Source organism: Cupressus sempervirens, chromosome 5 (assembly GCF_028749045.1).
Source record: "Cupressus sempervirens isolate cs-2001-9-10 chromosome 5, ASM2874904v1, whole genome shotgun sequence".
NCBI classification, from domain to species: domain Eukaryota; kingdom Viridiplantae; phylum Streptophyta; class Pinopsida; order Cupressales; family Cupressaceae; genus Cupressus; species Cupressus sempervirens.
Window position 1 is genome coordinate 944,190,214 of NC_143122.1, and position 22,925 is coordinate 944,213,138.

A 22,925-nucleotide genomic window follows, 5' to 3' on the forward strand; every position below is an offset into this window, starting at 1 on the left:
AAACACTAAATTGTAGAATACAAGTGGTAAACTAAATTGAATAAATAGAAAGATCTTACTTGTGAGAGTGTAATGTTCCCACTATTAGGGTTAGTTTGGGACAAGTAATAGCTACAAAATAATGATTGGAATGATAACAATAACAGAATAATGAGGATATTCTAACTTTCTTTGCCGACTTGGACCTAATTTCTCGGGCAGTGTGGCTGATGATTGAGTGTCTTTTACTGCACTTTGGGCCCTTTATTTGACCGGAATGGAAGCCTACACAGCGCCAACTGTTGCACATGGTTCTTGGACTGAGTGTGAAGGCTAGATATTGCTAGTGTCCATATTGTTAGCAGCTGCAGTTGGAGTTTGTTATGAATTAAGGGCAGCGTTTGGGAATTGCAGCACTAATAACAGGTTCCTATCCATTTAGTTTATGCACAATAAGTTCCACTCGATTTGTAATCTGAGCATGGAGTTTAAATTCTGATCGGTGTAATTTATCAGCAAATTGTTATTCACCATTTCAGTATTTAGTGAACAGGGCATTTTGATTAAATAACAATTCCGCTTATTTTGGATAATCTACAAAATCCTTCTTGCAATGTAATAATTGCCTTGATCTTTTGAACACTTAAGCGTTGCATTTCAGTGATTCATAAATTTGCAATTAGTAAACATCTGAGTTTTCATTTTACTAGTATTGTTAAGATGTGAACCAACTGTGGGTCATTACAGTGGTATCAGAGCGGTTTCCTACCAGCTTGCAGGAATTGGGCTCAGTTATTATTTTGGTCGGTGCTTACTTCTGAGATTGTTAGATTAATTATTGTGATTGGTATAGTGACATGGATGAAGATAGGAGATTCATTCCAGGTAGATATTATACTCGCAGTAGATGTACTTCTCTGCTTAGGGATGGAAAATCTGAGATACAGGATATTGTAAAACAGTTGGATGATGCAGTTGTTGGCATGAGTCCTCGAAATTATGCATTCGATGGTGATGCAATGATAATGGAGTAGGAGCATGCGATGATACAGTGATATTGGTGTTGGTGGCTACTTCTGCGCCGGTTGAGCCATCTACAAAGGAGTTTAGCGATATGCATTCAGTTGTTGATGTGTGTTTTGATGATGGCGGACATGTTGATGAATATGAGTTTTCATCAACAACAGATTCAATTCAGTTTTTTGTTGCGGTAGTTAGTGTTGTTCGTGTGTCCACATATTTTGATGTGGCTACGCCTATTGTTGATACAATTGGCATGAATGGTTCGCCTGTAGATACATCTTTTTCAGCGATTATTGGTGATGATCAGGATTCCCCTCTAATATATATTATGTGGGTGGATATAGGGAAGACAAGGATGCATTGATCTTCTATGGAGTTGCCTTCTAGTGAAATTCTGACTTCTACATCATTTGCACAAGTTTTGGGTGTTAGGCTGCAGGACATGTGGTTGGTCGTGATGATGTCGGTTTGCAGTTGGTTTAGTGTCCACAGAGATGTCATGCACTTCTTCATTTGGGATCTAGGTGAAGGTTGGAATTCACTGTATTGCTGGATTCCTTGAGGACAAGCAATCTCGGGGAGAGAGGACTGTAATGTCCCCAATTTTGTCGGCATCTGAGTTTTAGGGATTAGCCTATTATTGTGATCCTCGTAGGCTAATTATTGTGGACAGAGGGTCTTCTGTGGTAGAGGGTTGGCTTGGGAGGGTCCTATCTTCTCCACATTGTAGTAAGCTACAGGGTGGCCTTCGTTTGGCTCAGATCAGGCTTTGTTTGGGCTTAGTTTTGTGTACTTACTATTTGTGGTAAGTTGGTGTTGATTGAGATGGACCCTTTCTGTTTTTGGAAAGTGCATTTGGTCACATGGAGAAATAATAGGTATGACTCTTATTTTAGACAACATATTTAAATGATGAGTATTTTGGGAGTTATTATATTTCTAGTGGCCAAATTATAATTAATTATTAAATGACCTATCATAAAGTTATAATTTAACTTTATAATTTCTATTAATTTGGGAGTTGAGTTATTATTGGAAAGTGCCATTTGTTAATTAGTTAAGCCAAGTCAAGTGAGAGAATTTAGAGGAAGCTTCTAATTAATGTTGTGTAGTGAAGCTTCTTGAGTGAAGTTACATTTTGGCAACAAAAGAGAATTTGGAGATTATAAATACAAGCTCATTTGTTGAGAAAAGCAGGCTTGATTATTTTATTTTCTTTTGTTGCCTTTGTAGCTTTTTCGAGTTCTTATATTCTGTGGCCCTTGCTGAAGTGTAAGGGTTTTGAAAGCTGGGTTGTGCTTTTAATCCACGGTTGAGGTTATTGTGGATTAAAGTTATGAAATTATTATTAATATCTCTTGCTATATATACTGTGGTTGGGAGATACTGAGTTTCCTTTTGAGTTTCTCTTGCAATTTGCTGCTGAAGTATAGCAAATTGCCATTACTTCTCTACTGTTTCAGACTGTGGCTGAGAAGTTTTGCGTTGAGTAGCTGATTGTTCATTGAAGAATTTGGAGTCTTCTTTTACTATTACTCATTGTAGCTAAGAAGAAGGGTTATTGTGAAGGGCATTGGTAATTCAATCCTTTGTTTTCCTCTACAATTATCTGAGTTTTGGAATACCTGGATAAGGGAATTTATATCCCTGTGGATTATTGTCACTGAATTTGTAATCAACCATATTGGCGTTGAGGGTTTATGGCATTTGTATGCCCAGTTTTGGGTCTGTTGTAGCATGAGGTATTCTCTGCACTTTCTTTGCCGACTTGGACCTAATTTCTGGGGTAGTGTGGCTGATGATTGAGTGTCTTTTATTGCACTTCGGGCCCTTTGTTTGACCAGAACGAAAACCTACATAGCGCCAACTGTTGCACGTGGTTCTTGGACTGAGTGTGAAGGCTGGATATTGCCAGCGTCCGTACCGTTAGCAGCTGCAGTTGGAGTTTGTTACGAACTAAGGGCTACATTTGGGAATTGCAGCACTAATAACAGGTTCCTATCCATTTAATTTATGCACAATAAGTTCCACTCGATTTGTAATCTGAGCATGGAGTTTAAATTCTGATTGGTGTAATTTAGCAGCAAATTGTTATTCACCATTTCAGCATTTAGTGAACAGGGCATTCTGATTAAATAACAGTTCCACTTATTTTTGGATAATCTACAAAATCTTTCTTGCAATGTGATAATTGCCTTGATCTTTTGAACACTTAAGCATGGCATTTGAATAATTGGTAAATTTGCAATTAGTAAACATTTGGGTTTTCATTTTACTTAGTATTGTTAAGGTGTGAACCAGTTGTGGGTCATTACATAGGGCCACATGAAAGTGAGAACAAGTGTTGCAGGAAGGAGAGGAGAGCAGACTGGCAAAGCACAGTGGCAAGGTGGACAAATATACTGGAGGCACACTCTATATCCAAGGATGGGTTGGGATGAAGGACCCGTTAGAGGTGTAGGGTGAAAAAGGTTTTGTTGCTATCGACAAAGAAAATGTAAGTGCAAGTGGGGGGTAGCTTTAGGGTGTAGGAGGGAGGGTTTGGAAGGAGTGGGGAGGGGGAGTAGGGCTGAAGGGAGTGGGAGGTCTAGAGGGTGTGTCGGAGGATAGCATGGTCAACCAAATAGATTCGGGAGATGGTGAATTGCCTGATGGAGGGAAAGAAAGGCATAGGAGAGCACGTAATCCACAACACACACTGTTACAATGAGGCCAACAAGTGAAAATCCCATAGCTAGAAAGACATGAAAGGCCATTCAAGATCACCAAGCCCAACAACTGGCACAATTAGTCGTATCTTGTAAGGGGGCCCTCCCTGTCCTCAGAGGAGCGCTGCAAACCAAAATTGTATGGATTTGACTCAAAGTTACAAACTGAATCTGTTGTTTGGTCATGAAGGGGGATTTGGTGGTCTCTGGTATGTGCATTAAAGTCCCCCATATTAATGATGTCCCCCAAGGCCAAGATTCAGGTGATGAAATCATGCAAAACTCCAAAAGGATCTCCTTTAAGATCACTGTGCATAGCATAAGATGAAGAGGTCGTAGGAAAGTAGCAAATGACAATAAAGATATCCTTGTTATGCATAGTTGTCTGGTCAATCCGGATGCACAAAAATTGGGTTGACTATCATAATATACCACTAAAGTCGAGCTCAACAAACAATCACCGACCAAGCAGGCAACCCCCCAACCTTTGACCCCACCAAACCACTTGATGTTATCCCTAAAAGTTGACAACCACTGGAAATTGGTAACACTCGAGAGAGGACGAATAGGGGCTCTCGTGTGTCCTTGTCACCAAGAGAATGTTCGCTGAATCCATGGCATCGTGAAGAAGTGTAATATACCCATTTTAGCTGGTTCCTGTAGTTGACTTGGTCAGTTCACCATTGCGACCCTCGTGAGCTAAAAGTGGGATTTGAGGGTCTCAGTTGTGGGGTTATAGGCTTTCCAACAACCTATGGTGTGTTTTGGCTCCATTTGAGGGACTTACTATTTAAAGTAAGTCAATTATTGGTTCCAATGAGCTCAGCTGAGTTAGAGGATTTGAGCAATGCTCTCAGTTTTTATTTCAGGCTTCTGGTTTGGGCTCCGAGAATTTTATGGGGAGCATCTACATATAGTAAGTCACCTCGTCAAGTTCATTTATCATCTTTCTTCATCAGTATCACTCTAGTGTAGTCAGATTTTGATTTTGATGCTTGTATAGTTGTTTTCGCAAGATAGGTGTTTTATTATTATTCATCTAAAATATGTTGAGGTTGCTATTTTTGTTGGTGTTGTATGTTGCTCACCTCGGTGTCATAGCTCATTGGGACCGGGTTGAAAAGTTTTAAATCCTGGGCGCAAGAAACAATGGCCTTGTGTGTTAGAATATTATGTTAGGGTGGAAAAGGTCATTTTGGGAGCCAAAAGCAATTAATAAATTATATTATAATGACAAACTTTATTATATTTAATGTTGTGGAGTTTATTTGGGAAACTTGTGCCATTTGGAGATTATAAATATGAGTACATTTGATGAGAAAAGCATTCGATAATTTGATTATCTTATTTTCTTCTATTGTCTTAGTGACACTTCTGAGGCTTTGATTTTGTGCCCTTGCTGAAGTATAAGGGTTTGGGATCTACAACTAAAGTATTGTAGATTCAATTATCAGAATTATTTCGAGATTGCTTGGAAATTGTGCTCGAGTATATAGTTTTTCATTTCTCCTACTGTATTAATTGTTGCTAAGGAGAAGTTTAATTTTTCTTGCCACTGGAGGTTGTACTGGAATTTGTGAAGGGATTCACCGGAATTGATATATCAAATTGTGTGCTAGTTTATTTGGAGTTGGTTGAGCGCCCATTTATATATGCTGCTGGGTGTTATTGTAACATACGAATTTTCTTAACCAAATTATACAATCTCAAATTAAACGAATTCCACAAAGTAACTAAATTCATTTCACATGACATTGATTTAATTATAACTGAAAGAAACTCTTTTAAATCAATCTTACACATTTACGAGAAACAAAAGATATATTTAAGTATTGCTAACATTTTAACTACTTCTAAATATTCGATTGAAAATAAAGTAATGGCTAATTATATCAATTGAAAAACTTATTAACATAAAGTAAATGTTTTTCTCTATCTTGAAGTGAAAATAACCATCTGTTCATTCAGGGGTTAAAAGTGAAAGAAACATACAGTATAAATGAAAGAATTCCTTTAACTCGTTGTCCAAGCCTCGACATTGGTGAGAGGAGAAACATTGACATAGGCTTAACCTCCCAATTGCAGACCATTACTTATCCCCACATATTCTAAATTAATAGAACGACCCTCCCTACCTAGGGATCGGGCTTGGAATGTTCATAAGCTCAGCCATCAGAGTAATCAGGTAGGTTGATGTCCCAACAGTTATTCTCCAAAATAATTGAAGCGTTTGGACAATCAACAAAGATCACATGTTCGACAGATCTGCCTAATCTCTACCCTGGCCAAGGATTTCAAGTTGGGTCTACAAACTCGATCTCCACCACTCGATTGACAACATTTTGCATAACTGGGACGTGCATGAGCTATTATAGTTTTAGTATTTTATTTACTTGATCTGATTCCATTCTAATTTGTGTAGACTCTCTACACCTCACCATTTTTCAGGCTATCATGCCAATGATTCCTAGGTGCTCGCAAGTTTATATTCACAAATTGATTTACACCTCTTCACCGATAATGGCATCATCGCCTAGTGAATTCCTCGGTGTCATGATATCATTTTCATTTCTGAATGCAATAAATCCTGAGTTGAGATATGCATGATTGATACACAATCTTGATTTAATAATATCAATGACATATAAATGATAGAGACCATAGTTGATAATATGTTTATCATTCCCTTGAGTTCGGTCAGTAATGTATTTTATATCAAAACAAGGGATTTATCATTCATAGAATATGCGACTGGTGTATTAACAAGGAAGATTACATTCATGGTTGACGGCTACAGAACTTGGTCTTTATGCTCTTTTTAATCCACGACAGACTTGGCAATTAGAAAGATTACATTAAAAAAAAATACAGGGAAGCAGACTCGGGAGTTTCTTACGGGACTGCCTGTGCGGATTCTTTTTGGCCGAAAGAAGTGAGCTCCGCTCCTTGCTTGGTAAACCGCAGGTGTGTGTGTGTGTGTGAAGGTTGTATGGGAATAGACGGATAATGATGGTTTCAATCGGATTTGTTATACAGTCTTTCTACTCTCAGAATTCACAACCAGTCCGAATGGCTAAGAAGGATGAAAGGTAAAAGATATCTTGAAACTCGATCGAGAGACTATAAAAAAGATTGTGTTTGGCTCTTCAGCTGCCATTGGTTACAAAGAGACTTTTCGAATGCAAAAACAATTCGAATTTTTAAAAAGGAGGAAAAGTGAGGAAAAGAATAAGTTGGAAAGTTTGATTTTATTATTTTATTATTATTGTTTATTTTAAATAAGTTCATGTGTACATATTGGTAAAGTGGCATCATTAAATTATAGCTTATAATTTATTGGTGTCACCTTATTTTTATGTACATATGTTCGAATTTAAGTATGAATAATAATAATTAAATAATGAATTCATTAACAATTTCTTCAAAAGTATGAATTATACTTTTAAATTTTTAATTGATTATTGTATTGTTCTTTTAATAGCTCATGCGTGTTCCATAATGCATCATGTTATCAAATCTAGTATCCTTACTAGAGTGGTCTTAGGTCAAACCTGTCGATTCAGATGATTGGACTATTTGACCATCCCTTTTGATGATCCCGTTTAGCAATGCTTCCCCTCTCTTCAGTCTTCTTCCTGTAATCATTCAAAACAACATCCTCGCCAAGACATCAATTCAAGGTTTATTAATTGTTAATTCAAAATCATCTAGTGATTGTTAGAGATTTCATCAACGTCAGAATAACCAACTCATTTCACATGTTCATGAAAATATCTCATTATTAGTTAATACAACATATATATTTCGACTAACTCATTTCACATGATTAGGAAGAAATAAAATGATACAACGGCTATAATTAACTAACTCACTTCACATGATCAAGAAGAAATAAAGTGATACAATAGCTATAATTAATTAACTCACTTCACATGATCAGGAAGAAATAAAATGATACAACAGCTATAATTAGCTCACTTCCCATGATCAGGAAGAAGTAAAATGATACGACGGCTATAATTAACTAACTCACTTCACATGATATTGATTTGTTAAATCAACGGCTAAGTTAAATTTAAAATTTAGGGCAAAATTTGGGATGTAGCAGTTATTTTTATCTACACTTTGGGAACAACTTTTACCATATCTGCAATTGCATTTGTTTGTTGAAGAATTCTTTTGCTGCTGATAGTCCTCATTTCAGAGGGTTTCAAGTATGTTTTACCTATAAGTTTATGGATTATAACTTCTAATTTTTCTATGTATTGATGGTTTAGATAATAGGGGATATTTTATGAACTGGGTTGTTGGTATTTTGTGAAAATACTCAGTATGTAAGTTGATATTGAAATCTGGAACTTTTAATGTATATTCTCTATGTAATATCCAAATATTTGAGTTAAAAATATTATTGCAATACCTTCTATTTTGCTGCTATATTGTTGTATCAAAAATTCCAAAACGTCAAAACCTCAAAAAGAAATCAATTCGTCAGCCTAGATTGTCTGAGAGCCAGTAGGGTTTATTACAAGAAGGCCCAACATGGATCACAAGGTACCATTGTTGATTCAACAATTGACATGTAGGGAGCAGCCCAATGGCTCCCTCACGTCCGGCCGTCTCTGTGAATGTCATTTGGCCTTGGTGGCCAACTTTGAATCTCATCCTAGAGGGCGAGAATCCCTAAGGACGGCTCTGAGATTCCTAATGACAACCCACTTTCCGTTGCGTCTAGCCTTTGCCACCAAACCCTTGGAATGTTCCAGTTTTGCAACCTGTGACTTCGTGAGGTCTTCGTCAAGGTTGATCTTTGTAGGTAGAGGAAAGAGCTTCCTCCTTGCTTAGAGAACCTGAAGGTGGTCAGCCAATGAGAGGAACCTAAGGAATAAGGTGTTGTCCTGCCCAATCTACGCTCTATAAAGTGCAATATTTGAGATGACGAGCTGATCACAAAGGAAAGAATGGCTTGGTTGAGAGGAGGACGGAGGAAGGCCCTATACTTTAAATTGAGTTCCCACTCCCGCCTAATATGTTCATCTGCCATCTTGGCATGATCCAGTTCTTCCATACTAGAAAGTGGGGCCAGGTTGGTATTGTTACAGATTGAAGCCGAAAACTTCAACTGCTGTTCTATATCAGAAATGAGAGAGCTTTTCTTGTTGTTCAGTTTGGACTGTTACTCCCTTAACTTGTTAATTGTGATGCCCCGCTCGGAGATCCTTGGAAACAAGGATAAAATAATTCAAGATAATTTTTTTTTTTTGAACAAGTATGAAAGTGCAAGACAACCATCATACGTGGATCATGTAGATCGCAACGGAAGACTAACCAAACAACCAAACACCAAAGATCTCCAAGCGTCACCACTGACCAAAACATAATCAAGAAAACAACAGAGACCAACCGTGGTCTCACACACACCGAGGACACAAATGGAGCACAACTCAACTACTAAACAACAAGTTGAAAGACAAAAGCTGATTTCACAAAATTGGCTAAGTTTGAAATCTTGAAGCCCTGAAATTTCCTAGAATCTTTATCTTAGCTTGTAGAGGTCTGGAACCTATCTCAAAAGACTCCTCACATATATTGAAATATATCTTAAGTATAAGTTGATATACGTCAACTTGTACTTAAACGATATATTTTTAACCCCATAGGAAATCTGTTTTGAACTAGGAAGGTGTAAAACATAACAGGGTTGACAAGCCTAGATAGCTCCTGTTTTTCATGTGAGGAAAACAGATTGACAGATTCTTGCGTGAGGAAGTGCAACACGCCACGCGAGAAATTGCCATCCGCACGAGGAAGTGCACCAAACGGCGTGAGAAAGTACTTGGCCCAACAACTGGTGTTGGGTTTCGCACGAGAAAGTGCCAACAGCCGCCCGAGAATCCAAAACAACAAGCCAGAAAATAATAAGGGAAGAAAGCTAGAAAATGAATTCCTCCACACCAGGGAGTACCGGATCCACATATCAAGGAAAAGTCACTTGAACGAATAATTGAAAGACGGAAGCTAAATCTAACCATCTATCAAACAGTGAAGGGGAAAATAATTGAAAACAACATCGCAATGTACAGAATTAACATCGCAATAAACTGAACAACCAAACTAAATATGCGGTTCCTCCCAACCATAATAGCATCATAAGACCATCATGGGCCCTAGCCATCCCCCGCGTGTAACATCCCAAGCAACCGATCAGATCGTCGGTACTATCATATAAGGACGTCACCACTAAAACGTGCTACAACATAAGCATAAGGAAATATAACATGTTAGAAGTAAAGCATAAAATAATCCTACAAATCCGGATAACATCATCTATCATATGCTAACTATCACAATAAGGAAATGTGTCAATAACTAACACCATCTAAACATGATATATAAACATTCCAATGAAAGCATAAATCACAAAAAAGCATACTCCGGGACCCAAAGTACCAAGTGAAAACATCCAACAATGGTCACACTGGGATATTAGATCGTCTCTGTACACTGGTCGCTAGCAGTGGTATAGGTAACTATGCCTCCCAACCACATGGAACCCGTAGGTCCACTCCCGTTGTACTGATGGAGATAATTATCCAACCACAAACACACCAAAGTAAACAACCATGGCTATCACTCATGCTAGACAATAATGATGATAGAATCCAAGATCATGCAATAACGCAAGTACAATAGGTCCTAGTCTGACAATCTATAGGTAACTATGTAGGAACTTTGGTGGAGAGTTGGTAACTAGGAATTACCCAAGCTGTAGCACATAGACAACCGTTCCCCTCGGTCCACCCTCGGGAGGCTAACGTGCTGAAATAAATAACTATTCCCCTCGGCACCACCCTCGGGAGGCTGACCATAATTTCTTATCTTATTTAATTATCTAACAATTAATTAAGTTATCACTTATTATAAAATTTTACATGTACACCACGTTGGGGACACCACACAGGTTACGAGAGAAGCCCCTCCACCGCCTTACCCTAGATACCCATGCTCATCACACGATGAGTGCTTGTAGGCATGCATATTCCCAACCCAACCCCACATGAACATAACTCCATTGAAATACAAATAGGAGGTCGGGCCTCGCAAGTCACCTGATAAACGCACGCACACATGCTCGTGTGTGGCGTGCCACCATCACGAAGATCAAACACAAGAGTTGGATGAGAACACAAGCAAAAATAACACTCAACCAAATAAAAACTTGGGAGGACGGATGTGACACACATCCAATGCACCATAAAAGCGCAACAATGGTCTGACTATCCAAACAAACGATCTAGTGACCAAACTCATGCCAAGAAAATCCGAATAAATAGGGTGGCACACAAAACGAGGTAAAAACCCCCAAAATTGGAAAATTTCGAAAATAAAACCCATTTGGTCTTTGGGCACAAAAACCTTGAAAATCCAATAATATTTGGTTTTGGACATTGTATGCAAAACGACTAGTATAATGGTGCGAAACCCCAGATCCCCATCTCAAAAATAGGGAAAATGTTCATACTCGGCCAATCAGGCAGAACCAACAAACAGAAATCGAGGGGAACACTAGTTCTTAGTCTCCTAACAAACAACTATCGAAAACACTCCCTGAAACGGAGCTGAAACAAGAAAACGGGAAAGCCCTACCTGACAACAAATGGGGCAGAAATTGAAACCCGCACAATAAAATAAAATGCTCGCTGAAACTGCCGAAAATCACGGTAAAGCAAGGTCTACCTAAGCCAAATCCAACGAGACTGACCTCACGAAGATTGCATGCTCACAGCTCCCACAACGAACAGAAACACGATCCTCCAGAAGAGGATTCTCAAAAAAGATCTCAAATTTTTATTTTTCAAAAGTGAGAAGTGAGAAAACAGATCCCTTTTTCAATACTTATTCACTTTTCGGGTGAATAATCGATTAGGGCACATAGCGAGTTAGACTAGCTAGACTCTGAATTGACCCAAACGAAAACAATTTATTCCTCGTAACGGGAATTCACCTAAGGTAAAGCTGCCAAAAATTAAATTCAATAAGATTTAAAGCCCGAAAATCCAAAATCATAGAAAATCCCTTAACAACTTACATGACAAAGCGAACCTCTAAATGCATAGACACGCTCACTGGTCTAATCACATAATGTAGATTAGTTCGGATTTAATAATCATCGAAAGGTTTTAATTTAAACAATTAAAATAAGGATACGTCCACCATACAGGGACGACATTGGTAAAATATAAATAGATGAATCACTAACTCCATAGGCCACTGCCAGGAATATAAATCTTGCACACTAAAACACACGATCAAGTGCAATTGCATATAAGAACATAGCTGAAGCAATAAATGCATTAAGTAACTAATTTAACCATTTATTCAATTATACCTAAATAATCCATTTACATCACTCACATTTGCATAAAGTATAAAGAGACAAGAATGAAGTAAATAACCATAGCATAAAATCCATCACATAACATAATCAGAGAATATGTTCAAATACCAAAAAATTAGATATCATCATAGACCTACTGTCATCTCAAAATGGCATCAACATGTAAATATGATAAACAGAACAGCATAGCAGTAAAGTATCTATGGTACTGAAATCAAAGTAAAACCTCCAACCCTCAGCTCATCTCTAAGTACATATAATAAGAGTATCAAGTATCTCTCAAATCAAAATAGACAGGGTACAGACTGCAAAACACGAGAGGTACTACATTAATACCCAACAGTTATGTTTTCTTGCTGTCTGTATGTAATCGCAAATCAACGATATCAGTAAGGGCTGTGTTCAATTTAGCAGTGATATTGAGGACTTATTGAGCATTGGAATCAAGTTGTTTTCTCATTCCTGTTAGCATGTCAGAGAAGGGATGTACTGTATCTCACAGGTAGATGTTTTCAGATTCCTACTTCGTGATCCTATTGACCATCCTTTGATAGGTGACAGGAGTGGAAGGAGGTTGTGAGACACTGGAATTGTTATCCCCATCCAGGAAACAGCTGTCAGAAAACTGCCCACTTACGATGATCCAAGAGAAGCACACTGAACCGCAGGCAACACAGAGCAATGTGATTTCGGCTGAGGAACTGTCATCTAGCAGGAATTGTCGTCTAGAACAATTGGCAAAATTATTACATTATGAATTAAAGAAACTACACTCTGCTTGTTCAAAATTTATTCTGGATGTGGCTATACCTTTTCTGGCATGTTTCCAGGGGCATGACAATTGCTAAAAGCTTGGCAGTATTACTAAATATACTATATAAATGGCTGTACTGATTTTTCTAAATATTAATCATTTATCTGTATTATTTTCTCTATTGTTTCGCCAGACTTTGTGAGTAATCTCCGAGTTTCATTACCATGCTTCAAAATTAAAGCTCTCTGCCTCTTTAATATCAAGATTTGGGTTGAGTATTACACCAACTGGCATTCCATTTGGCTTTTTACTTTTCAGGTTTTTGTTAAAGAGGAAGTGTTTTGTCGGTTGCTCTCTTGCAAAGACATGTCAAATCACTTTTTAGGCTTTGATTTTTAACTTTAGCCATTTATGTAATGAAATTGGTTTATAGTTTGCAACTTTTCCTGCCATGAAATATAGTAGTGTTGAACGATTTCTGTGGTTTCTGTAAAATGGTCCTTATTTCCTATCTGTTTTCAAATGTTGTCTAGAAATATTACTTGGACTTTTTCTTCTGGATGTTTTACGACATGGTTTTTGCCTAGGTGATATGATTACTTGTTGCTAGGTGCTATTAATTTTCTTATTTTGGGAAGCCAGTACCATTTTGGTACTTTATTAAGACATGTTAATAACTGTTATATTTTTTTTGGGTCCTCTTCAATCCTATACATTGTGGAATTCCTTAATCCTAGTTGCTATCTGCAGATGTTTTTGATATTAATATATAGAAAAAATTCTTTATTCCATTGTATTCTCGAGTGTGCCCCACGTACTAGTGGGTTTGTCATTGGATATTGGTTTGGTTTGAAGATTACAGAGCTGTCTAGTGTGAATCCAAGCCATAGTATGAGTTCTTATTCTTCTATAACTTTAAAAAATATGAGAATAAATTTCTTCTGATCCAAGCCACACTTGATATATCCTGTTTCTTTTGGGGTATTAGTCTTTTGCATGTGTCTTTTCTGATTTTTTGCAGCTTGTGTGGTTTGGAAGTTATCTCAATTTATATGCCTGTAACCTCTTCTGTATCTTTTGAGTTACTTCATTCCCATTTTCATTTCTTGTGGTTTTTTTGATCTACTTTTGTATGATTTTCCCATCCTTTCTCATGGCATTTATGATTTAATGGATGTTTTGTTGGATTTGTGGGGCGACTTCTTATCAATTTTCCATCTGTGAGCGAATGAAACAAAAGCCATGCTCTAGTAGCATTGCTACAGTCTCTTGTTTAATTATTTTTTGTAGAAGATAAATGTATGATTTCCTTTTATTATTATCAAACTGCTGCGCTATTCAAATTTAGACTTTAATTAATTTAAAAAAAAATGTGATTATGCTTTTTATTTGTGAAGCATGATTTTGTGTCTCATAGACTTTCACTTGTCAAAATGAATACTCTCTTTTTGCATATTTGGTTCAAGCTATATGGATATTTTTCTTGGCTCCCACCTATCTTTTTTTTGTGTCTCAACTCTTGAACAATAAACATGTACATTGCTATGTAAAAGTACTATCTACAGTAAATTGTCTCAACATCTTTTTTGTTGGCATCCTTGTGTCAGAAATGGAAACAGAAAAAGCTAATGAGATAGAGATTGCAGAAGGTAAAGAGGCTGAAGATGTTAATAATGTAAATAATGAATTTGGAAGTGATGAAGAAGATGACCTAGAAGACGATGAAGAGGATAAAGTAAATAATGATGCTTCTATGAATATTAGGTGGGTTATCATATTCCTTGTCAGAGCAAAAAGACAATGATCTCATATAAAATGAGGGAACAATGAACTTTCTGTTGATCTTAACACTCTTCTTGATAAGCATCTATTTTTCTAATCTTTATTTAATCAGCCTTTGCTTGGATTGTATTTTGAATATATATTTTTAATACATTGTATTGTCAAAATGTTGAATCAAGTCTTTACAGTGTTGGAGCCCAATAGATGGAGATGATTAAGAAGCTTAGCTACTGTCTTAACCATATGCCACTTTTGCAAAGATACATTAAAAGACTATTTAATTTATTCTGGCATGATAGCTTCTTTTGGGGAAGGATTTTAAGGTCAATTAACTCATAAAGTTCATCTCATGGGAAATGAGACAGATATATGCTGCTAAGTCAAGTTGTTGTTGTTGGCTGCATATAGATTTTCTATTTTTCAGTCCAAACAGTTCGTATGCTTCTGCTGGATGGAGGGTTTTCTAATACATATTCTTCTCATATGTCTCTGCCCTGTCTCTAAATAGTCTGTTCCTCACCTGTATGTTAATTGTTGTCTACTAATCTGTGTTGTAGACCATTTCCCCAAGCTTCTCTTGGATGTCAGTGATATTTTTCAGTGACTCATTTTCATGGATACCTCTTGATTATGTTTTGCTGAAGATATTTTCTATTCTGTGTAATAATATGCAATAAAATAGCATAAAATTTTCTGGTTGAATTTGTTTACATATACCATTCATTTTATTTTTCATGGCCATTTGAAAATAACAAGGAAAATGAAATGTATAAACTAATAAACAGTAACAAGCATGCCGACATTAATATTTTCTGTTCTCATTATGTAATACTGACATATTTAATGAAGTAAAACTTGATATACATGTAGCAATGCAAAGATTGAAAATTTCAGTCAATGATGATCTACAATAACACTACTTAATGCATCCCACATGGAACAGAACTGGCTAAAAACTTTATTCCTTTCACAAGACCAATCATGCCTTGGGACACCAAAATGAGATTAAGGAGACGCTAGGAATACTTGGGTATATTGGAAACAAATAGTTTAAATTCTCTCTTCTCCCGTCTGCAAACAACACCCCTATCACCCCTGTACACACCAAGACATCTCATTCAGATGATTTTGCAGCCTCCCGACGGTAGGTTTTGACTCCATGATGCCCATGTGCCTCTAGAGGAAGTGTACAACCTGCTACTTGGGTGATTATCATTAAAAATTCTAATACTTTAAAAACCGTGCGAGTGTCTTATCAATCTTGGTCTCCCACCTAGAGGAAGAACAAAGAACCTATCTAGAAGCAACAAATCTGTACTCTTGAAGGTAGAACCAATTGTGGCAAATCTTATGGTTAGAAGTGTACAGCTAACACTAGTTCAACCACAACTTATAAATGAACAACACTCATCATCAAATTGCATCAAAATCCTGAAGACCAGATCAGAAAACTTCACGAATCTTTATTAAACCAAAACTCAAGTAACCAGTGTATTCTCTGATTCAAAACCAAAAATCATTAGATGGATCTTTCGCCACTGAAACTAGTTTGTTTGTGGAGTGTTTTTGTCCCCAATAATCCTAATAAGAACAACGCCGAAGTTCATTTTAACAGCATCTCTGTGTGTTCAGAATGCTAAAATGAGAGTTAGACCCCAATATGTAGAGCTTGGAACAAAAAATAGGGCTTTTCAAATTCTTAAATATTTTATTCTTGAGAAAAATGCCCCCATATAACCTTTCACCTAGGCTACCAATTCGTCCCCCTATTAGGTGGGGATGTGGAGGCAGATACGTATGGATTCTGGACGTGTCCAAATTCCTTACGGATGCTGGTCGGAAGCCAGCCACAATACCCATAGCTTGCTTCTGGCCAGAATCCACAGGGAATCCGGACGCAACCAGAGGAATCCACAGGCCCAGCGCCCAGAAAACTAATTAAAAACTAATAATATACTGAACTTGCTATAAGCAACAACCGCATTAGTAGGGCAATTGGAGAGCTTGTTTATTAGAAGCAATTCTACCAGTCTAAATTTTGTATATGTTCCTGGTGGCTCTCAAGTTACAGTACACGCTTTACAGACTCAATCCATAATGTATGTGTACCTGGTCAGTATGCTTATCTTGAAATAGTTTTCTGCCTTACAGTTTGTATCGGTTGGAGTTTAGATTGCATTGCACAAGGCATCCAAGCATACTGATTTGTTCTATCGGTATTATTTCAAATCTTTTTTGTGTAGTGAAGACAATACAAGTACTGGTTTATAATGTAGCACTTGTATACTAGAGAGCTAATATTTAATATGAATTCTTTCGTCATTATTACAAGAACTATATGTTTATTTGGTTATAATATTGTATTACAATTACATGTATCTATGCTCTATATTCTTACATTGGATAGTTTTCATAATGTTTTGAATTGCTTTGTTCTGTAGTATTCATTATTAAGAATTTGTGAGGAACAGAAGGAGATACAGCAAAGAATCCTTACGATTCAGACTCTGATACATATTCATGAACTAAGTTTTTATTTTGTTGGAATCTTGAACATGACCTATTGGAACTTATAACTTATTTTCTAAGACTAAACTCTAATGTTGAACAAGCACATATTGATATATCATATGAATTTTGAAATATGTTGAATTTTGATAAAGGGTGAAGTATCATAGTCATACTATCAAATGATTTGTTTTGGTGTATATATATATATATAGACACACACACATACATGCTTCCTCCTGCATCCGCATCCAATTTTTTTTCCCTGTGTTCCGTATCCGCATCCGAATCGGTAACTTAGCCTTTCACAAACAACTAACATCTCCCTTAGTGTAGGCACTCTGTTGAAAAGTTGTAATTGATGCTAGAGATGTATTGTAAGATATACAAAGAATAGCCATCCAGCAATTATGATAGTAGATGTCACTGCTGCAATTAGTTAATCAAGCAGATAAATAGTTACAATGACAGCGCCGGGCATGAATAAGACAGAGAAAAAAGCCAAGAGAATAAAACAAATGAGACATACGACACAGAAGACAAAGTTGCACGTAAAATAAATTTGCAAATATAACAAAATTGCAAATAAGACAAGTTGTGAAAAGGTGCTATTGAAAACAATGTCAACATCGATTCCTAAAGGGTTCAACTTTGATAAGAGAAGTGATTTGAATGAGTATTTACAATATGATAATCATCCACACATCCTTAGAAGATATCACCCTCCTTTGTATAGTTTTTTGGGCAAAGCAAGGGCTGGTTTAGTCTCACCTCACCTTCAGTAGTTTCCAACATGGTTAGAGTTAGATTAGATTTCTTAAATGCAAATCTATATGCAATTTGTTTCGTTAGAAGTAATTGAAGAGTCTACATTGTTAAATCATTTGCATTTACAAAGTTGATATGCATTGAATGAATAATGTAGGTCCCTTTGTGATACCTCGCATATCACATCATACAACTGAGACAAGTCCACGATTAGAGAGAACCTCGGGGTTGTCTAGAAGCTTGTTTCCCTTATCCTTTTCTTTATTTGCAAATTCAATGAACATATACATGATATGGTTGAGCTCCTCCATTGTTAAACTTGGCATATTCTTGACCTTCCATTCAGCAACATCCAAGTCTGCTTACACATGGCAAAAGTATTTTCCCATTCAATTCTTTTGTTCGACAAGTAGTAATCATGGTCCTAGATGATGCAACACCTTTCAAATGTATCCTCTTGATGGGATTGGTGGCCTTGGAGTAGATGGCCTTCATCTTTCTTTTCATTGTTTTTACATTCATGTCTTTGCTTGTGCATTAAATAAACATGAACATCTCTGTCACTACCTCAAAGATTTCATCTTGGTTTTCTTGGACTGATAACATTAATTCTTGCATTCACACTTCACATACTCAAGGTTATGTTGTTTCATTAATAATGCACAATACCATCCACCAAGATCAACCACCTAGTCCACTGTCGTCACCTTCCCTTTTACCGACATCTATCTGGTGACATCTTTAAACATGAACTGGTTTGCATCTTTGAAGACCTCCTCAATCCATCCATTTGCCTCTTCAATTTTCTTCTTCACAGCCTCTAAATTATCAACTAATTCCCTTGGAAGTGTTATGGGAGGAGCAAATGCTTGATTGTTTAGTTATATTGGTTTCATCGAGTGTTGGATATATTCCTTCAATTGTTTCTTCTCTTCATTGTATTGACTTTTTTTCTCAGCTTTATTTCCATCCCTCTTTAAGGACTTGGATAACTCCATTAGCATCCTCAATCTCTTGCTTTGTAGTTGACCCCAAGTCATGTTCTACGCTGTCTTAGTCTTGTGGAAGTGTATCTTCCCTTGCCTTGTTGACTCTTGGATTGACAATCTGTACGGTATGAGGGCCTGAACAATCCCTTGTGATTTTTGAAAATTTCCTTGATGTCCTTTTGTCCTTTTTTTCCGAATCTTTTCTAAATTTTTTTTAATGTTCTCAATTGGCTGTTTCACTGTCACTTCCTTTTTTCTTAACATGTGTTGTAACCATGCAAGTGCAGTGCATTCTCCTAGTTCATCATTTCGATCCCCTTCTTGATTTTCACATCCTTGATTATCATCTTCTTCACTCTCTTCTTCTTGACTTTCTTGGGATGCCACAATCATGTCCTCATTGAAGTTCTCATTGAGGAAACCCCTCACATCAATATTGATCACATTATCATGTTCATCTAAAAGATCTTCTATCCTTTGAGGATAATCTACCTCTTGTGCTTCTTGATCCTTGAGAGACTTGCTGAAACTTGGGCTTCTTCTTCCCTTTGATTCTATTACAACTTCGAGTGATGCTTCATTGTTTGCAGCAGTTGTGATCTTTTCATGTTCGGAAGAGGTACTAACCTTTGATTGACCAACATTTGATTTATGCTTCTTTGGTGGTGGTTCTTGACTTGATATTTCTTTCCTTTTCATGCTTGTAGTTTGTGAAGCTTCAACACTGTCTTTGCCTTCTTGCTATTTTCACCCTTTCACTTATTCCCAACTTCTTATAATTGTATGAATGAGTCCTCTTGGGTTCTTCCACATCTCTCATCAAATAATAAGTCAAAGGGATTTTGCTACCTTTTACTTTCACCATCTGCCACTCAACCCAATAATTAGTGAAGATTGTCATTGGTTTCATTAAAGTTTTCAAATCAATATCACGATCTCTGAATGAATTGATGGGATCCGGCTCATGATTAGTTACTTTCTCAAAGTCACTTTTCATATGTCTTCCATCATCGCCGAGGTGATCCAAGACTTGCATGTATTTTTGTATTCTAATCTTTTCAATGGTTAACTTGGAAAACATCCTTTTCATCTCTTCAATCCAATTGACTTCTAAGCCACATGTTTATACATGTTTCCACAAGCCTTTCTAATTTGCTTGTTTGGATCAAAATTCTTCCTTGGACCATAGGATCCCAATGGACAATACTCAAATTCTTTTTTAGTTGTGTCAGCTATTTAAAGTGGTGGACAAGTCTCATGCGAATTTCCAAGATGAAGTGGAAATTTAACTCTCTTTATTTGTGGTTATGCTTTTGAAATTCGTCATTGGCGTTCAATTTTCTTGATGCTTCCATCACCATAAGTAAGTTTGTTGGATATCTCATAAGCCTTTTGGTATAGAAGGCATTCACCAACACCCTTATGGATGTGAACTTTGGAAATCAAATGTACCACAAACCATACTTCTTGATCAACTTTTTAGCCTCATTCAATAGTCTTTTGTGGGGCGTTTCTTGCAGTGTTCTCACAGTGCGCATGGGGAATGCATTCTTCAATTTCTAGAAATGCTTATTTTTGTGAGAACTTTGGATAACACTAATGCATTATGAGTTGTCCCGTTTTACTCCCGAGGGGCCATAAGCATCTCAATCTAGGATACTTGTGCATCATTGATAGCGAATATATCATATATGAGCTTATGTAACATTTCTTCATCTTTTCCAACTTACTTAATTTAAGATCGAGATTGTTGCTGATTATCGTTGCCCATTTCAACATTATCTCACCAGTAGATTTAACCATGAAGTAGAAGTTCCAAGGTTCAAAGACTGCACTTTGCGGGCTTCACATAGCTATATTCAACATGATGATGAGATCATCATAATTGTCTAGAAAATTAGGGATAGCTTCTTCAATTTGGAGTGATGCTTCCTAGGTTCAAGTTTTTAACCATTGTTGATCATGGTGGTGCAAAGCTTGGGTTTTCTATTGTAGTACTTAAAGGCTTGTTCCTTTGTTGTATAAACTTGTGGAGTGGAATATTGAATGTTTCTCTTATTGCTCGCTCCATAAGTGATATCAGCAATTTCCTTTTTGGACCACAACGATTTGTTCTTGCTTGTGGATCATAATGCTTGGTGCATTCAATTATTAACTCTATGCAGTGTGTCGTTGGAGGGGAGGCTATTACTTGAACAATTCCATTCCTTACCATTTGCCTCACCAATTTTGAAGGATTGACTCTAAACGTTCAATCTTTGACTCGTTCCATGGTAACTTGTACAAGGTTTGTGTTGCTAATCTTCTTCCACTCTAAGGTGAAATTAGTTTTTGGCATCATCTCATTCACATCCGGCCTTATTTGGGCTTTCCTATCTGTTGTGAGGTTTTAACACCATCATCCCATTACATATGGGCACGCTATTCTTTTGCTTTAGCAAGTAGGAGTCGTTGTCTTAAAAGGGTTTAGTTGGTAACACTTTCAAGTCATTATCAGAGGGTGAGTTTGAGCAATTTAGGCCTACTAGGAAGTAATATTTGTCTAGGGTTTGCGCGATGATTTTGATGTCCTTTTGAGGTATTTACTATTTTCATAGCTTAACTCTTGGTGGAGTGCTAGAGTTTTAGTTTGTGTGAAAGGTTTACATGCTTGGGAGATGGGAGAAGGATTATGAGCAAATTTCAAAAGCGGTGGTAGTCCTCTGATCAGAGGATTTCCAAGGATTTACACGGTTTCCACCATGGAAATCCTCTAACTCTAGGATTTCCACCAGCTATTCTTTCTCCTAAAATTCTCAAGATTTCGCATTGGGACAAAGGGATGTGATGTAAACTTGGTTGTGAGGGATTCTTAGTAAGGTAGCAAATTGATTGATGCAATCTTAAAATGATGAAGGGAAGGAAGAGTGATAATTTGGCTAAGGATAACCGTTGCAATTATGATCTTGGTGGAAATCCTTTGACTAGAGAGTTCCCACCCTGGAAATCCTAGATCCTTAGGATTTCCACTCTGCTCCTCATTAACTCAAAATTGATCCAAAATCATGCCAAGGCATTGCAACTAAAAAATGAATAGCACGAGGGGTGTGAGATAGCAAGTTTTTGGGAGTCTAAGTGACAAAATCATGTTTGGTGGAAATCCTCTAACAAGCATCAAAAAATAAAAAATAAAAAATGATTATAAAGACATCCAAGAAAATAATGAAGGGGTGGAAGACCAATATAATTTTGAGGAGTTGGAGCTCTAGCAATGACTATATAATTTAATTCCCTAAGTTTAAATTTTGTAAAATTACTTCTTACATTCATATGCATATTTGTGTTTGAAATACATGCTCTTTTCTAGTTCTAAGGATACAATAATAAAAAAAAATGTAAAATTGATGTAGAGGAGATGTAGGTAAGAGGGTTAAGATTACCATCTACATAGACCACTTTGACGTATGCCAAACTTCTGCAATCGAGGCAAAGAAGGTCAAAGTCCTGCTCTTGGGCTTAGAATGGACATGCTTAGATTGCCACCCTATGTTACAAGTATTGAAATCCTCTATAAGCTTTATCATTCCAAGAGAATTTTTCCTTACCTCCCCCTTTTATGGTCTGCTAGATTGGGAAACAAATCTCACTGAACTTTCTAATGAATTTTCTGTAAAATGTTGCTAGCCCATGAAAACTCCTTACTTCACCAGTAGTCCTAGTTGTATGCTAGTTTAGGATAGCCTCTACCTTGGATGGATCCATCTTCAAGTTACCTTGAGAAATCTCAAAGACTAAATAAACAAGTTCCTGCTTCATAGAATCATATTTTTTTGAGATTTATTAGTAACTTTTCATCATGAAGTTTCTTCGAAACAATATCTTGGTGTTTGAGGTGTTCTTCCTTGGTTTTGCTAAAGATCAATATTTCATCAAGATATACAACTATAAACTTGCCAATGCAGCTTTAACAGCTCATTCATAGGCCTCATAAATGTACTAAGGGTGTTTGAGCGCCCAAAAGACATCACAAGCCACTC

At 36.9% G+C, this 22,925-nt stretch overlaps 1 protein-coding gene across 2 annotated transcripts in view; it reads left to right on the top strand.

Moving 5' to 3' along the window:
- NOF1 (U3 small nucleolar RNA-associated protein) overlaps positions 1-22,925 on the top strand; it is a 341,291-nt gene that overhangs the window by 36,362 nt on the left and 282,004 nt on the right. For both annotated transcript variants that reach the window (XM_089833039.1, XM_089833040.1), the window contains exon 5: positions 14,470-14,626. In XM_089833039.1, the coding sequence (XP_089689165.1) occupies positions 14,470-14,626 (157 nt within the window). The remainder of the gene's footprint in view (positions 1-14,469; positions 14,627-22,925) is intronic.